General features: G+C 51.7%; 2 protein-coding genes across 3 annotated transcripts in view; one reads left to right on the top strand and one right to left on the bottom strand.

The window, feature by feature from the left end:
• Positions 1-187: 187 nt before the first annotated feature.
• LOC114781522 (inactive hydroxysteroid dehydrogenase-like protein 1) lies at positions 188-2,095 on the bottom strand. The gene is made up of 4 exons (XM_028967954.1): positions 1,859-2,095; positions 842-1,287; positions 547-753; positions 188-457 (listed from the first exon to the last, which is right to left on the bottom strand). Exons 1-4 carry the CDS (start codon positions 2,076-2,078, stop codon positions 395-397), a joined length of 936 nt encoding a protein of 311 aa, XP_028823787.1. The 5' UTR covers positions 2,079-2,095; the 3' UTR covers positions 188-394.
• Positions 2,096-3,704: 1,609 nt separating this feature from the next.
• The window catches only part of tbc1d32 (TBC1 domain family, member 32), a 20,370-nt gene continuing 7,170 nt past the window's right edge, over positions 3,705-16,904 (top strand). For both annotated transcript variants that reach the window (XM_028967983.1, XM_028967984.1), the window contains exons 1-26: positions 3,705-3,825; positions 3,915-4,093; positions 4,164-4,325; positions 4,460-4,622; positions 4,698-4,769; positions 4,842-4,967; positions 5,669-5,747; positions 5,822-5,925; positions 6,005-6,066; positions 6,147-6,276; positions 6,345-6,404; positions 6,530-6,623; positions 7,784-8,008; positions 8,093-8,182; positions 8,265-8,407; positions 8,487-8,623; positions 8,697-8,874; positions 9,793-9,872; positions 10,036-10,174; positions 11,357-11,444; positions 11,842-11,960; positions 12,883-13,002; positions 13,282-13,370; positions 15,994-16,116; positions 16,197-16,305; positions 16,401-16,494. In XM_028967983.1, the coding sequence (XP_028823816.1) occupies positions 3,939-4,093; positions 4,164-4,325; positions 4,460-4,622; positions 4,698-4,769; positions 4,842-4,967; positions 5,669-5,747; positions 5,822-5,925; positions 6,005-6,066; positions 6,147-6,276; positions 6,345-6,404; positions 6,530-6,623; positions 7,784-8,008; positions 8,093-8,182; positions 8,265-8,407; positions 8,487-8,623; positions 8,697-8,874; positions 9,793-9,872; positions 10,036-10,174; positions 11,357-11,444; positions 11,842-11,960; positions 12,883-13,002; positions 13,282-13,370; positions 15,994-16,116; positions 16,197-16,305; positions 16,401-16,494 (2,941 nt within the window). In that variant the 5' untranslated portion in view covers positions 3,705-3,825; positions 3,915-3,938. The remainder of the gene's footprint in view (positions 3,826-3,914; positions 4,094-4,163; positions 4,326-4,459; positions 4,623-4,697; positions 4,770-4,841; positions 4,968-5,668; positions 5,748-5,821; positions 5,926-6,004; positions 6,067-6,146; positions 6,277-6,344; positions 6,405-6,529; positions 6,624-7,783; positions 8,009-8,092; positions 8,183-8,264; positions 8,408-8,486; positions 8,624-8,696; positions 8,875-9,792; positions 9,873-10,035; positions 10,175-11,356; positions 11,445-11,841; positions 11,961-12,882; positions 13,003-13,281; positions 13,371-15,993; positions 16,117-16,196; positions 16,306-16,400; positions 16,495-16,904) is intronic.

Raw genomic sequence — 16,904 nt, 5'->3', positions numbered from 1 at the left:
CACGCGGCTCCTCATTACCGATTCAGACGTAAACACCGATTACGAGCCGCTCGGGATAAGAGCGTCTACGTTATTCCAGAAATACGAACAGCAAAACGAAGACGGGCTGAGATTTATTACGCCGTTCGGCTATTCTTTTACGGTAAAAGACGGCATTCAATAACACACCAAATCACACGGTACAACATAACGTCACAACTTTTATTGCTGATTTCAAATAGACCAAAAAATTAAGTTATTATTATAAATAAATACGTCCTAGAATACTTTATATGAAGGAGAAGCTGTGCGGTAAAATACGCCTCTTCGCATCTCGCCCGTCGGTAATAATCCCACAGAGAGAAAGGGCGGAGCCAGCAGTCCCCCTGGCAGAGCAGCGGGCGGGGGCGTGGCCTCAGGCCAGCAGGCGGGACCCCGTCACCCACATCCACTCGGGCATCCAGCGCGCCAGTCCCGCCTGGGCGGGAAAATGAAGCGAGATGTTATAGCGGGTGATGATGATGATGATGATGAAGATGATGAAGAAGACCGGTTTTAACCGCGTACCTGCAGCGCGTGCGGCCAGTAGCCGGTAGTGCGGTGGCAGATGCCCAGCGTGGACACGGCGTGGCGGGCGTACACCCGGCCATCGGGAGCCAGCCAGCTTCCTGTCCCGGCGCGGGCCGCCACGTGGAGAGGCGTGACGCTCTGGACGAAGATGCCGCGCCCGCCGTACTCGTGGTGCAGGGCGCGGCTGAAGTGCTCCAGGAACGCCTGAGGAGGAGGAGGAGGAGGAGACGAAGAGATGAGAACGTTCCGTCCGAGGAGGTCGCGGGGTCGTTTACGGCTGCTGGATTCTCACGGTGGACGCGGAGAGAGTCGCCCTCTTCAGGCCGGGTCTGCAGGACGCCCCGGGCGAGATGTTCACCACGGCCCCTCTCCTCCTCGCCACCATGCCCGGCAGCGCCAAACGGGTCACCAGTGTGGCGGCCGCCGTGGCCCGGGTCACCACGTCCCACAGCCAGCCCTCGCTCAGCTCGGCGAAGTCGTGCGGGACGTCCAGGCCGGCGTCCAGGCCGTTCACCACGAAGCCCACGTCCCTGTCCCGGATGGCGTCCTGGACAGAGCGGCACACGGACGGGCCGTGGCTGAAGTCCACCTCCACCAGCACGGCGTCCACGCCGTGACTTTCTGAGATGGCCGTGGCGGTGCCACTCAGGCTGCCGATGTCAGGGCTGAGGATGATGATGCTGACACCGTGTCTGGCCAGCTCCTCGGCGTAGGCCTTCACCACCGTCCCTGAAGCTCCTGACAACACACACACACACACCATGAACGAGGCAGAGCACCAACATGGCATCTCCAGAACATCACACACACTCACCATGAACGAGGCAGAGCACCAACATGGCATCTCCAGAACATCACACACACTCACCATGAACGAGGCAGAGCACCAACATGGCATCTCCAGAACATCACACACACTCACTCACTCACCTCACACACACACGCCATGAACGAGGCAGAGCACCAACATGGCATCTCCAGAACATCACACACACTCACTCACTCACCTCACACACACACACCATGACGAGGCAGAGCACCAACATGGCATCTCCAGAACGTCACTCTCACACACACACTCACTCACCTCACACACACACACACACACACACACACACACACACACTCACCATGAACGGGGCAGAGCACCAACATGGTATCTCCAGAACGTCACTCTCACACACACACACACACTCACACACACACACACACACACACACACACACACACACACACACACACACACACACACACACACACCATGAACGGGGCAGAGCACCAACATGGTATCTCCAGAACATCTCCTCACCTGAGACCAGAGCCCACCTCCCGTAGCACCGGACCAGGTCCCTGTTCTTCACCAGGCGGGGTAGGAAGTGCAGCCTGAGCAGCCGGTAAGCGCCCCGGGCCGCCAGCGCGGCTTTACTGGCCGCGTACAGCGCGCCCAGCAGGGCCAGGCCCTCCACGTAGCCGCCGCAAGAGCGGGAGACCTGCCGGTACAGCAGGTGGAAGCTGTCCACGGCCGCCATGATGCGCCACGTGACCGGTGACGTCACGCGTTCATAATATTCCTCATAATGACGTGTCGCCTGGTATCTGTGTGGGGTTTCATGTTATCGAGTAAAAGGCGTAAGAACAAGTCCATAAGAAAAAAAACGTCACTGTTTTATTACTGCAATGGTTTTGTGGAAGTTCTGGCTTAGTTCAAAGTTCAAACTTATTCAAAGAGTTTACCCAGTTAAAACATATTTTAAAGAGATCTTGAAAAATGCATTTGGTTGTAACTCCCCATTTATTCTGCCACTTTTGTTCTTATATCGAGTCCGAATATTGTTAAATATATTGCTGTATCTTGGAGGGATATACTGTTTGGTTTTCTAGAACCTGCCATTTTTTAGCTAAGAAAATGTCATATTCATGAATGTACATTTAGTGCCAAGAAACCCCAGTTTATAGTTTTTTAAAAGAGGCTGTACAGTCCTATTCCTCTTTTTCTGTAAAAAGGAAGTATTGTTCTTTGTTCATAATTCTTGTATGATTCATTTTTCAGTTTGAATGGTTTGTTTCTTTCTCAACATGCAATCCCAAATTCCCCCTTCTATAGTATTCTAAGATTTTCTGTTATATTGTAATTTATTGTTTTTCTTTCAATAAAAAATGTTCGACAAAAAATATCAGACCTCCATTCCATTCTTAATGTAGCATAACTCTTTATTTAATGTGTGATAAGAGTCCTTAGCACACGGCATTCTACATTTGAGTCGATTCTCCTAAACACGAACAAAAACGTGAAGGTAGGAACTGTGTCAGGAGCTCCTGTGGCAGGTTGAATGGAGGAAACGTCGGTGGGCAGCGGTGGCCTAGCGGTTAAGGAAGGATCCCTCACAGCAGCACACTCTCTCCATCTGGTCGACGCTACAGAGCGCTCAGCACCAGAACGGCCAGACACGGGAGCAGTTTCATCCCCCAAGCCGTCCATGTCATGGACACGACACGAGACAATGGCCATGACACGAGACAATGGCCAGCACTGTGGCTACAATGGAGTCACATGTGGGAACAATGTGGTCACACAACGCTAAAAGAGATTACAGATTTAACACACACTTGTTTACATTTCATTTTTACACATATCACCATACCTGTATAAACATATCATAAGTGGTCATAGCTTTTTTTATATATACTATACATATATATACACACACACACACACACACACACAAACACACATATATAAATATATAAAGGTATAATATATATAAAGGTATATTATATAATGTGCTTTTGCTAACACACACACACCCACACACACATACGAGCAATTAGTTTTAGTGACAAAACTCAGTGACAGTGACAAGACAAGCAGTTATGTACAGATATACAAAATATACATATATATATTGTGCTTTTGCTATTTTGCACACTATTTTGTATATTTTGTATATCTGTACATAACTGCTTGTCTTGTCACTGTCTGTCACTGAGTTCTGTCACTAAAACTAATTGCTCGTTTGTGTAAACATACCTGGCAACAAAGCTGATTCTGATTCGACTCAATAAAATACGTACAGAAATAAGCATGGTCAGAAATGACGCGTGTCTGCGTCGGGCTTATTCAACCAATCGGAGTGGCTCTCTTAATACCACGTGATCAAACGCGGAAGTGCTCGTATTTCCCTGCTGACGGTGCAGCGCGTTGTTTCTATGGAGACCGTTAGCATGTAGCATCTTAGCTCGGCGGCGGAGCAGCAGCAGCAGTAAAAAGGGGAGAAGGTGGCGTTTCTGCTCAGCTGCAGCCTGACTTTCTGTGGCAGAACATGGCAGAACTTCTGATTGACCCACACGCTTCCTCCCTCCTTTAGAAGGTTCTCTTGAGCAGGGTGGCGATGTCTGCCATGTGGCTGGAGGATGAGGTGGAGCTCCAGACCCTGCTGAAGCAGCTCCTGAGGAGGGTACAGGAGAGGATTTCTGGAGCCCCGTCCGTCCGCTGCGCCGAGGAGATCCTGCTTCACCTCGAGGAGACAGACAAGAACTTCCACAAGTGAGTGTCGTAGAGAGTGAAGATGTGCCAGAACATCCCCCTTGATGGAGCTCGTGGTGTGTGTCCTCAGCTACGAGTTCGTGAAGTACCTGCGGTGCCGCGTGGAGGCCTGTCTGGGCGGCGTCATCGACGAGGCCACGGACAGGTGTGCCAGGGCCGAGGGCCCGGCGCTCGGATCGGGACACGACACGCTGGTCCACGCCGTCACCAGGCAGACGCGCGACTCTGGAGAGTACGTTTCACGTCCACAGCAAGCGTGACCTCTGACCCCCCCGACCTGGGGTCTTCACTTGTACCTTCATAACGTTCTCTGACGTTCTCCAGCTAGTTATGGATACGGGCCACGTATGCGTGCTGTGTTTGTAGGTACAAGCAGATGATGCAGACTCTGAAGAACACCATGATGGTGGCGGTGGAGTCGCTCATCAACAAGTTCGAGGAGGACCAGGTGGACCGGGCGAGCCGGCGGGAGCAGACGGACAGCCAGTACACGGACAACTGTTCCGACAGCGACTCCTCCTTCAACCAGGTACCTGGCAGCAGAAGGTGTTCCACCCGTCGGCCTGTCCCGGCTTCTTCTTCTCACCCCGTCCTTCTCCACCAGAGCTACGCGTTCATCAGGCGCGAGCAGCTGCAGGCGCTGGCCGACCAGCTGGACCCCAGTCGCCCCAAAGAGGTGAGTGGCCCCTCCACCTCCTGACCTGGGTCCCAGCTGCAGGAGACGCTCTGAAGCTCTGGGTGCTTGTAGGTGCGCTGTGCCGCCCTGCACGCCCTGTCCTGTGCTCCGCCCTCCGACGTCCTCAACTGCGACAGCTGGCTGGAGCTCCGGCGGAACATCTCCACCGCCCTGACGGACCCCGACCCCGACCTGAACGTGAGCGTTATCTCTCGCGCGTTTAGCATGGTTCATGATGCGATTGACAGCTGTCTCACCCCCTACGTCCTCATCCTGTCCTCCGTGTCCCTCCATCGCGGATCTTGATCCCAGTTGAATGCAGTTCGCAACCAGCTGACCGTTTACATTTACACACGTCCTTATCCAGAGCAGGGACAGTCCCCCCCTGGAGACACTCAGGGTTAAGTGTCCTGCTCAGGGACACGATGGTAGTAAGTGGGGTTTGAACCCGGGTCTCCTGGTTCACAGGTGAGTGTGTTACCATTCCGGGTGGCGTCGCGCCGGTTTAATTTATTTCCTCCACTTCTTACTACGTTTCTAATCATCGTCTCCGTCTTTATTGTCCAGTTTTATTGTTTTAGCGTTAACGTGTTGCTTTATTTTTATAATGTGCGATATTAATAATGTCGATTTAGACGTAAACCAGTGAAAGTCTCAAAGTGAAAGTGACGTGATTGTCATTGTGAGACACTGCAGCACAGCACACGGTGACACGGTGAAACGTGTCCTCTGTATTTAACCGTCACCCTTGGAGCAGCGTGTGGGGACGGGACCTTCATCAAGGGGACGGATCGGGATTGGAACCGGCGACCTTCTGATTACGGGGCCGCTTCCACCGACCCCAGTGGTGTAAAGAGGAAGAAAACGGCGAAATAAAGACTCTGCTCTCTCCTGACCAGGACAAGGTTCTGCGTTTCTTCACCAGAACCTTCTCGTCCTCGCCGCTGAAGGTGACGCGGGAGATTTACTGCACGCTGGGTAACGTCGCCGTTAGTAAACCGCCGCTCGGTCCCGCCGCCAGGCGCCTGAAAGCGTCTCCTTCCCCCCGGCAGCGGCGAGTCTGGAGAAGGACTTCCTCCGCTGCAGACCGACGTGCCCCCCCGCCCCCGGGGGCCTGGACCCCGCCCACGCGGACGTGGCCCGCCTCCTGAAGCAGGTAGGCCGGCCGTTGGACCCGGCGCGTCGCCGCGTCTCGGCCGCGCTGCTGACCACGCCCTCCACCGCCCCCATCACAGGTGCGCTTGATGAACGACTTCCAGAAGGAGGTGACCTCGTTCTGGATCCGGTACCCGGAGAAGTACGGTTCCTCCACCGGCTACGGAACGTGGGTGGAGCTGCGGCGGGACGTCCCCGTTTGCTGACGTGTCGGTGTTGCAGGTACATGGAGGAGATGATCGACAGCACGCTGGCTCTCCTCGTGCCCCGCCCCGCCCCTGACCGGGCGCTGCAGCCCGTCCACCTCCTCGCCCTGCTGGACGTCCGGGCCACCTGGTTCAAGAAGTGGATGGTGAGATACGTTCTTCTGTTGGGGCGCGAGGCGGGTCAGAGTTCAACCTTCTTCCTGCCCCCTCGCAGCACGCCTACTACAGCCGGACCGTGGTGCTGCGGCTGCTGGCCAGCAAGTTCTCGTCCGTGGTGAGATGGCCTCCTGGCTCTGTAGATACGGGTCTGGTTTGTAGGGTGTAGTATGGTGTTGAAGAGTTCCTTCTGACTGGAAATGTGCTTTTATTAACAATGACAAGTGTGCGTCTGTGTGTCAGGTTGTAGCAGCTCTGGAACAGTGTATTTATTACCTGGACAACCGTGAGGAGCACGTTCAGGACGGGGCCCACAACCTGGAGCAGCAGAAGATCGGTACCACACGCGCACACACATGCACGCACACACGCACACACACATGCACACACACACACAAACACACACACACATGCACGCACACACACATGCACGCACACACGCACACACACATGCACACACACACACAAACACACACACACATGCACGCACACACACATGCACGCACACGCACACACACATGCACGCACACGCATACATGCACACACACATGCACGCACACACAAACACACATGCACGCACACGCATACATGCACACACATATATATACGCACACACACACACACGTGCACACACACACACACACACACACACATATACACACACGCGCACACACACACACACACACACATATGTACACACGTGCATGCATGTACACACATTCACGCACACACATATATATACACACACTCAGACACAAACACATACACACGCACACACATGTGCACACACAAGTGCACACACACGCGCGCACACACCTACACACACATATACGCGCGCGCACACACAAACACATATACGCACGCGCACGCACACACACGCACACACACGCACACACACGCACACACACGCACACATACGCACACATATACATTTACATTTCCAGCATTTACCAGACCCTCTTATCCAGAGCGACTTACAACCAGTAGTTACAGGGACAGTCCCCCCCTGGAGACACTCAGGGTTAAGTGTCCTGCTCAGGGACACAATGGTAGTAAGTGGGATTTGAACCCGGGTCTTCTGGTTCATAGGCGAGTGTGTTACCCACTAGGCACTACCCACACACACGCACGTACACGCACGCACACACACACGCGTACACGCGTGCACACACATATACACGCACATAAACACACACACACACGCGCAGGCACACACATTCACGCACACATATATATATATATATACACACACTCACACACAAACACATATACACACACACATACGGGAGATACGGGTGGAGGGGAGTGGAGAAGGTTCTTGTGGTGCGTGTATGGGTGAGACGTGTGTATGTTCTTCTCATCTCCTCTGGTTCTTCTCAGGTTCTTCTCAGCAGCCTTGGTGCCGATAATGAAAATAATGAATCAACTGGCCGCGCCCGGCGTCTGGCTGTCTGCAGCCGCTCGATACGGAAACTGCCGTCTTTGTCTCTTTTCTAGATTCGGTGCGGTCGTTCCGAGAGACAGAACTCTCCTCACCGGGGACAATTCCGCAGCGCTCTGTGACTGATAATCGCGTGTCCGCAGGGCCCGTCCACCACACCCTGTACACCGGCCGGGCGCTGCAGTACGCCCACTTCGTCCACTCGCTGTGCATGCTGGGACGGCTGCTCATGTACGCCAACGGCAGGAGGCTCTTCCCCTGCAGGGTCGGGGGGCATGGCGGTGAGGACGTGTGTGAAGATGCCAGATTAGTGGGGCGTGGTGAAGCATGACTTGGTCATTACTCGCGTCTCACGTCTGTTCCAGATCCGATTTCGCTGAGCGACCTCATGGTCATATTGATCCGGATAATGAACCAACACCCCAGGGCTGCGTCCCACAGCACTAGTCACACAGGTGTGTCCCCACGCACCCTCACATGGCACTTTTATCTTCATCTTATCCGGGAGTTATAAAGGCCACTGCTGTTGTCCCCCAGACCCCCTGTCCCCGGCAGCCCTGGTTCTGGAGGTGCTGTGGATGCAGTGCGACTGGGAGGAGTGCGCGGGGGACTGTCTGTACCAGCCGGCCGTCACCCGGGCGCTGCTGCGGCCCGTCCTCGCCCTGCTGGAGGACCCCCAGGTCAGGGCCGACCGCCGCGTTGCTGTCACGCGACCTCCGGCCCTCAGCCGGCGCCTTTAAAAACGCCGTCTGCTCTCAGGGGTCACAGGTCAAGCTGCGCGCAGCAGAGGGCACCCTGACTAACATTGGCAAGGTGCTGGCGAGGATGGCGGCGACGCAGAGAGGCCTGGCGCTGCTGCTGCACGACCGCTGCCTGCGGGCCGCTGATGGCCAGTGGTGAGTTCACCGTGGGTGAAGAGCACAAGGTCCCAGGTTCAAACCCCGCTGTAAACACCATCTGATGCCTCAGCCTCTCTGCAGCCCACGTGGTGGCGCAGTTCACCCAGAAGCTGCTGGACGGAGACTGGGCGGGACGTGGCCTGTCCTCGTTCGTCTTCGTCTGCCGGCAGATGTACAACACGTGTGAGGGCCTGCAGGTGCTCAGGCCCTACAACCTCCACCAGAGCCTGGCTGCGACCTGGAGGAAGGTACGACTTGCCCGGATTCAGGCCCAGTGCCGGTGGGTGCGGAGATTTGTCACCTTATTGTTTTTCCTGTTAAGCATTTACTGCAGTCAGGAAATGAGGGTAATGTCCAACGCTGAGTTCAGACCGTCTAATGGGGTGTGACCGGGTCTGAGGAGCTATCGATTTCACTTTTTTTTATTTGTGTTTGATTAAGAACACACATTAGGACGCACCTTATCTACAAACTGTTCTGCTCATCATGGGGCAGTGGTGGCCTCTTTCATGCAGAGGACACATCTTGTTGTGTGCACCCGTCCTGTATTTCACAATGACAATGACTTCACTTTCATGAGCATCTTCATAAGATCATTAACACGAGTGGAGCTCTTATTCAGGACTAGTGGTAACTCCTGGAGGTGCTCAACAGAACTTTTATTTAATGTACTTTTTGTTATCTATATAATATTTCATAGCTACAATCTAATCATAAAAAGAACGATCCATGAATATCTTGACTGAAAGTGAACATAATTTTGTTAAAAGTAAAATGGCTGTTAAAACGAGATTCAGTTTGTAGTAGACAAAGTTCACAGTGGACCTGTAAACGCGGACAATCCTCCAGTGGAGGATCAGACCCGCCCTCATGTCATGACTGGGATGCTGCGCTGCTCCGAGGTGGTCTGAAGTTCAGCTGCTGTGGGGAGGAAGTGAATGACTGGACGGTCCAGAATCAGCAGTTTATGAGTCTGTGTGTGTGTGTGTGTGTGTGTGTGTGTGTGTGTGTGTGTGTGTGTGAATGCTACAGTGAACTGTAATAATGAAGCTCTATCTGGTGGTGTGTGTGATGTGTCAGTGACCGCTGCAGCTCCTCGCTCTCTTTTCTTTGAACCCTGCTGATGGAGAGATACAGGGAGACATTTCTCTCCTCCTCCTTTACAGACGAGTGTGCAGTCGGATCGCATGGCCACACCCGTGGTCGGGTCTGCGGCCTTCTCCACACCCCTGGACATGCAGAATACGTGAGTCCCACCTCTCCGCCTGATTCCTACCATATGTAGCTGTCTCTCTGTGGATGTTTCTGTGTGTGTGTGTGGGTGTGTGTGTGTGTGTGTGTGTATTGTATGATGCAGATCCTCTGGTATCTTGAGAAAGTTCTCGTTTTGTTCTCGGTATGAGTTACAGGCTTCTGTGGGAGGAAACGCTGTTGGACAACCTGCTGAACTTTGCCGCCACTCCAAAAGGCCTCCTGCTGCTCCAGCAGACTGGAGCCATTGGCGAGTGCATCGGCTACATGTTCTCCAGATTCACCAAGAAGCTACAGGTGACCTGACGGAACGTGTGAAAGATGTTACACAATGGTGGTCCTCGGTACTGAAAGGTTACAGAACGACCTCACTCAGTGGCCGGCCTCGGAACTGGTGGTAGTAGCCTAGTGGGTAAGAGACCCAGGTTCAAACCCCACTTACTACCATCATGTCCCTGAGCAAGACACTTAATCCTGAGTGTCTCCGGGGGGACTGTCCCTGTAACTACTGACTGTACATCGCTCTGGATAAGGACATCTGGTAAATGCTGTAAAAAATGTAAATGTAAACGTAACTGATACGTTACAAAACGTTTCAGAATGAGACCTGATACTGAAATTTTACAGATGTTGTTCCTCTGCAGGCTTCACAACTAAATATTACACAAATGGCTGCAGCAGCTCTACTGTTTAACAACGGCTAAAATGCCACATGCCTGTTGGATTCAGTGCGTGACCCACGTTACAGATGTAACACAATGACTGACTTCAGAACAGCACCTGCTGCACCAGTTACATGTGGCAGGCAGGTGACGTCTCCGGCTGTTATGGATGCGTTAGACGTCTCTCCTTTCTCCTACTTTGCATATAAAAAGATGTTAAAATAGTAAAGCAGGAAAACAGCCACGCCCACATGACCGCTATTTCTGATTGCACGTTGGTGACATTAATACAGCATGACCTGGTCATCTAAACTGTGATCATCTCAAATAATCTTTAGACAGTGAGTCGCGGTTCCCTCCTCACCGAATTGGAACATACTCGATCTTCCACAGCGACCATCACCCGCCCACACCGGAGAACGTCCGCGGTGATGCTGCGAATTCCATCACGCAGGAACCTGCCCCGCCCTCCTAGTCGAGCGTGTTTGTTTGCATGTTCCCGGAGGACAATCGATTCTGAGTCCACGCCGCTGCACCGCGCTCCTTTATTATCCACCCCGCCTGCTTCATCCTTACTCCTCTTCCAGTCCGGGACTCCGCAGGGACAACTGGACAGCATAGACACCATTCATCTAAGCGTTTATTTGGCGGATGCTGTTATCCGAAGTGACCTTGCTCTGCGCCGGGTGGCGTGTGGTGTATCAGACTGGTCAGACGAGGCTTTGACCCTGGGAGACCTGTGACTTCTTTTTTTTCCAGGCTAGCTGCTCCCCCACCTCTCCTCCCTCCCTCATCTCGTCTCTCGGTGTCACCACAGGTCAGCCCGTGTGAGAAGTTCGGCTACGGCGTGATGGTGACCCAGGTGGCAGCAACGGCCCCCGGCATCACGGCCCTGTGCTCTTCTGGTAACAAGTTCCTTTTTTGGGGGGGGGTTAAAACGCGTCCCTGGCGCCCCGGCAACCGGGTCTTTTAAAGCACAGGGACTGAATCTGGTACTGCAGCAAGCCATCATCCAGAATGAGAAAGTAGGAGGTGTGCGCGCCGTCAATCATGCCTACAGGCTCCTCCCCTTTTAAAATAGTTTATAAAAACATCAATAAAGTTCATCTTCTGGGTGTCAGATATATAAATAAAGCAGTTCTGGGTGGGTCCTCTGTGCTCCATGATGGTTTTCACACGTATTCTCACATTTTTAATGTGACCGGCATTGATATGAAACTCCCATCATGCACCATTGTTTGAAATTCCTGGGCCGGGGAGAGTATGTGTGTCTGAAGCTCTCATGTTTTGTGGATCCTGCAGGATTCGTGCAGGCCATAGTGGTGGACCTGTGGTCAGTTCTGGAATGCGGCCGAGAGGACGTAAGAGTGGTCCACCCCAAGGCCACGCCCATGGACCCTATCGACAGGAGCTGTCTGAAGGCATGACGATCACCTGACCTGGTTCTGTGTGTGTGTGTGTGTGTGTGTTTGAGATTATTGTGATCCGTCTGATAAAATGTTTACTACCCCACCACCTTACACCGGCATAAAGTCAGTATTTATGTTTAGTTTGATTCTTATGATCCATACACTGGAATATTTTTGTGGAGATTCGTAAAATTCTAACTAACTTTCAGACAGTTTTAAACAGATTTTATTTGGAATCGAAGCAGTTTAATCATGGAAGATCTAAAAGTACTGCGCTATCATCATCATCATCATCATGCAGTCCAGGTTCTACTGTTCCTCCACCCCATCACCAGAGGAGCATTCGGGTAGAAATATCTATACATGCTGTATGTCTCCTAAAATGGACCCAAAGATCATGGTTGTCGTCGTCATGGTCTCAGAAACGCACAGTTTTATTACGTTGGGCGGTTATGAGCCCTTCTCCCGCTTTAAGTGGGAGAAATTCATGAATTATAAACGCAATAAAGCCCCGCAGAGCCCCGTTTTTAAGGGGAAAATATAAAGCGGGAGCTTTGGATAAATAAATCATATTGCAGAACTTCTGACGAGCTGAAGGACCCAGGGAGACGTTTTCTGTAGTTCGGGATGCCACCCTGGCCAGAGTCATGCCACCCTCGCTAGTCATGTACTTTACTGTAGTATTTACTTTAAACTACATTTACTCCACTGCATTACGTAAAACCTGTCGATCGTCTCCTGTTCTCAGTCACAAGATCTCTCTTCCAAAACGAATTATAGAACCGTAATACATCACCGTACTTTTACTTCTGGAATTTACCAACGCTAATACCTTTACTCAGTGCTATTCTTCCTCGTACTTGTCCACCACTGGAGAAGACATGGCTGGAGGCGTGAGAAGGTGCTGAATAAGACTGTCCCTCGCTCTCCACAGCCCTTCCTGACCCTGGTCAACCTGCTGTCCTCCCCGTACGCCACGTGGGAGCTGCTGGGGGGCAGAACGCTGGCCAACCGGCCCGAGTACAGCCTGCGGGAGATCCCCACCTCCATCGGCGTGAGTCCCTCTCGCTTTCTCACACGGAGCAGGTCCTGACCAGGTTCTGAGGCATCTCAGTGGAACGTCAGGTTCTGTAATGCCAGCAGCTGCCATATGGGGGCGCCCAGTAGCCGGTCGATCTCAGCCTGTTTGTGAGGGGAAGGATGAAGACGGTGCTGCTCTGTGTTTCTGGATCCTTATTTCTGCTTCTTGCATTTGGTCTGTTCTTGTGGTTGGAACGTTTCGGTTCCGTTGGTTCTCACACTGTGCCTGGTGGTCTTTGTGTCTCCGCTGCAGGACCTGGTTGACCGGATCATCGCCGTGAACTCGGACGCCAAGATCCACTCACTTTTCAACTACGAGCAGTCGCACACATTTGGCCTGAGGTACGACATGTTCTCCAGTCAGACGGGTTCCTCAGCTCCTGGTCCAGCCCCTCGTCCCCAGATCGGTCCTGGGTTACTCTGCTCTCTGGTCGCTCGCGGTGTAGAACGAGTAGAAACGTGGTAAAACAGGGTTCTGGTTGGTCGCAGTGTTAGGAGTGTAAATGTCGGGGGTCGCTGGCGTGGAGTCCAACCACCAGGAGATATCGGCTGTGTGTGTTGCGGTTCCAGAGGACCCACACTGACAAAAAATGGATCAATTACATCCTCTTATTTTACAAGGAAACTACTTCCTATTTACAAAATGCTCAGTAATTTCAAACTCACACACACACTCACACACACACACACCATTCACACACACGTCTCACACACAACACACATACATACACACACACGCCTGCACACACTCACACACAGACACTCACACATCACACAAACACACACATATCACACACCACGCACACATACACGCCAGCACATACACTATTCACACACACACGCCATTCACATACACACCATTCACACACACATCTCACACACCACGCACACACACACGCCAGCACATACACTATTCACACACACACCTGCACACACACACGCCATTCACACACACACACACACACACACACACACACACACACACACACACTCACAGATCACACAAACATCTCACACACAACACACATACATACACACACACGCCTGCACACACTCACACACAGACACTCACACATCACACAAACACACACATCTCACACACCACGCACACATACACGCCAGCACATACACTATTCACACACACACCTGCACACACACACGCCATTCACACACACACACACACACACTCACAGATCACACACACATCTCACACACAACACACATACATACACACACACGCCTGCACACACTCACACACAGACACTCACACATCACACAAACACACACATCTCACACACCACGCACACATACACGCCAGCACATACACTATTCACACACACACGCCATTCACACACACACCATTCACACACACATCTCACACACCACGCACACACACACGCCAGCACATACACTATTCACACACACACCTGCACACACACACGCCATTCACACACACACACTCACAGATCACACACACATCTCACACACAACACACATACATACGTATCACGCTCATACACACACACACGCCTGCACACACACAGACACTCACACCTCTCTCACACACACAAACACACTACACACTCACAGATCACACACACGTCTCACACACCACACACACACTCACACATCACACACAACACACATACATACACATCACACACGCCTGCACACACGCGTGCACACACACAATTCACACACACAGACAACACTCATGCATACGCAGGAGACTGTGTCTGTTTGGGACCTGGCGTCATGTGACTGGTACGTATGGAGAGCAGGAAATAGGAGGTGATTGACGCGGCTGGATCTGATCACCTGACCAGAATTTACTGGTAGTTGCATCATCAGGAGCTTCCTTCAGATCCACAGTCCTCAGCACATCGTTCCACTGTGGGCGTCGTCTTCTGTATGATGCATAATGTCTGAGATCAAAATGTCCCCACTCAATAGCGAGAATAAATTAAGTTTTTTTTATAGCCCAAAATTACAGACAGTTTATCTCCATGGGCTTTGACAGGTCCTACAGTTGACCCCCAAAAACACTTTGACCCTTTCTGCACACCTTTCTGCCCATCCAGGGGGAGTGAGTAGTCCAACATAGTCTACAACAATAGTTGTCCAAAGTTTGTATTATAAAAGATCTGTCCACGTTTGCAGGTACTGGACAGTGAAGAGTAGGTTTTATGTCCCTTATAGTGCTGCTGGTCCATTTGTCCTTTTATTCCAGGTCAAATTCTTGCCACAGCATCCTGAACTCGTTGGAGTTTACGGAGACATGATGTCGTAGTCGAGTCTTGACTCGTACCAGTTTTACTCTGCAGCATGGTGTGTGTCCGTGGGACCTTCTGAAAGTCAGATCACTGTTAATTGTGATTCCCAGGTCTATTGCAGAGTTTTGGTGTTCGTACAGTAGAGGCCAAAAATCTGGACACCTTCTCATTCGACGTTTTTTCTATATCTTCATGACCATTTACGTTGGTAGATTCTCACTGAAGGCATCAAAACTATGAATGAACACATGTGGAGTTCTGTACTTAACAAAAAGTGGAGACCTGGTCTCCACAGTCACTGGACCTGAACCCAATCCAGATGGTTTGGGGTGAGCTGGACCAACAAGTGCTAAACACCTCTGGGAACTCCTTCAAGACTGTTGGAGAAGCATTTCAGGTGACGACCTCTTGAAGCTCATCGAGAGAATGCCAAGAGTGTGCAAAGCAGTAATCAGAGCAAAGAAACTAGAATATAAAACATGTTTTCACTTGAACTCCACATGTGTTCATTCATAGTTTTGATGCCTTCAGTGAGAATCTACCAACGTAAATGGTCATGAAGATAAAGAAAACACGTTGCATGAGAAGGTGTCCAGACTTTTGACCTGAACGCTACATATGGTGGTAGGAGGCCCATCTTTCTACCAGCTTCAGGACCAAGTAACAGTATTTCAGTCTTCTTTTCTTCTCAGGCTGCTCAGTGTGATGTGCTGTAGCCTGGACTCTTTACTGCTGCTGGAGACTCAGTTTGGCCTGAGAGATGTTCTGCTGCAGAACCAGAGGGACAACGTCACAGAGTCGCCCGAGGCTCCAGGGTGGGTGGCCATGAGGACGTTCTCAGCACTCGGTTGTGTTGTCTGGTGATGCAGACTCTCTCTTTCTCTGTCTCTTTCAGCACGTTCATCATCGATGGCCTGTCGGTGGAGAGGAACCACATCCTGGTGCGCATGAGCATCATCGGGGGTCCGTCAGAACGTCGTCTACCCCCTCGAGTTCTGCACAAGGTCAGCATGTACAACCTAAAGGGCCACGCCCTTTTTTAGGTTCCTTGTTTTGTTTCTTCTTTGCTGGATGATGATGATCTAATTCTCCATATCAGGGTGATGATCCGTACCCATGGCCCATGTTCTCCTCCCTCCCTGTTCCCAAAACATACATTCTGGACGTGTCTGAAGCAACACCACCATTACAGGGTGAGGGAGTGTGTGTGTGTGTGTGTGTGTGTGTGTGTGTGTGTGACGTTTCATGACTTTATCTGGCCACCTTCTCTTTATTAGTTTTGTTGTGAACTGGAGAGTTCACAGCTGTAGAGTTCAGATTAGACACTCTCTCTCTCTCTCTTTCACTCACTCTCTCACTCACTCACTCTCTCTCTCTCTCTCTCTCACCCTCTCTCTCTCACATAGTCCCCCCCCCCCCCTCTCTCTCTCTCTCTCTCTCACCCTCTCTCTCTCACATAGTCTCTCTCCCCCCCTCCCTCTCTCTCTCTCTCTCACCCTCTCTCTCCCTCTCTCTCTCTCCGCAGCCATGTGCTCCAGGTCCTCTGGCTTGATGTTGCACCTCTTTAGCGATATTTTCGGCTGGTTTCTGTAGTGCTTCTTTT

This window comes from Denticeps clupeoides, unplaced genomic scaffold (genome assembly GCF_900700375.1).
Source record: "Denticeps clupeoides unplaced genomic scaffold, fDenClu1.1, whole genome shotgun sequence".
In the NCBI taxonomy this organism is placed as follows: Eukaryota; Metazoa; Chordata; class Actinopteri; order Clupeiformes; family Denticipitidae; genus Denticeps; species Denticeps clupeoides.
This window is presented reverse-complemented; position numbering and strand designations above follow the sequence as displayed.

Coding starts and splice junctions, on each gene's coding strand:
- LOC114781522 (XM_028967954.1), bottom strand. CDS start 2,078: ATGGCGGCCGTGGACAGCTTCCACCTGCTGTACCGGCAGGTCTCCCGC. Junction 1,288..1,858: donor GAGGTGGGCTCTGGTCTCAG/GTGAGGAGATGT, acceptor GTGTGTTGTCAG/GAGCTTCAGGGACGGTGGTG. Junction 754..841: donor CGACTCTCTCCGCGTCCACC/GTGAGAATCCAG, acceptor CCTCCTCCTCAG/GCGTTCCTGGAGCACTTCAG.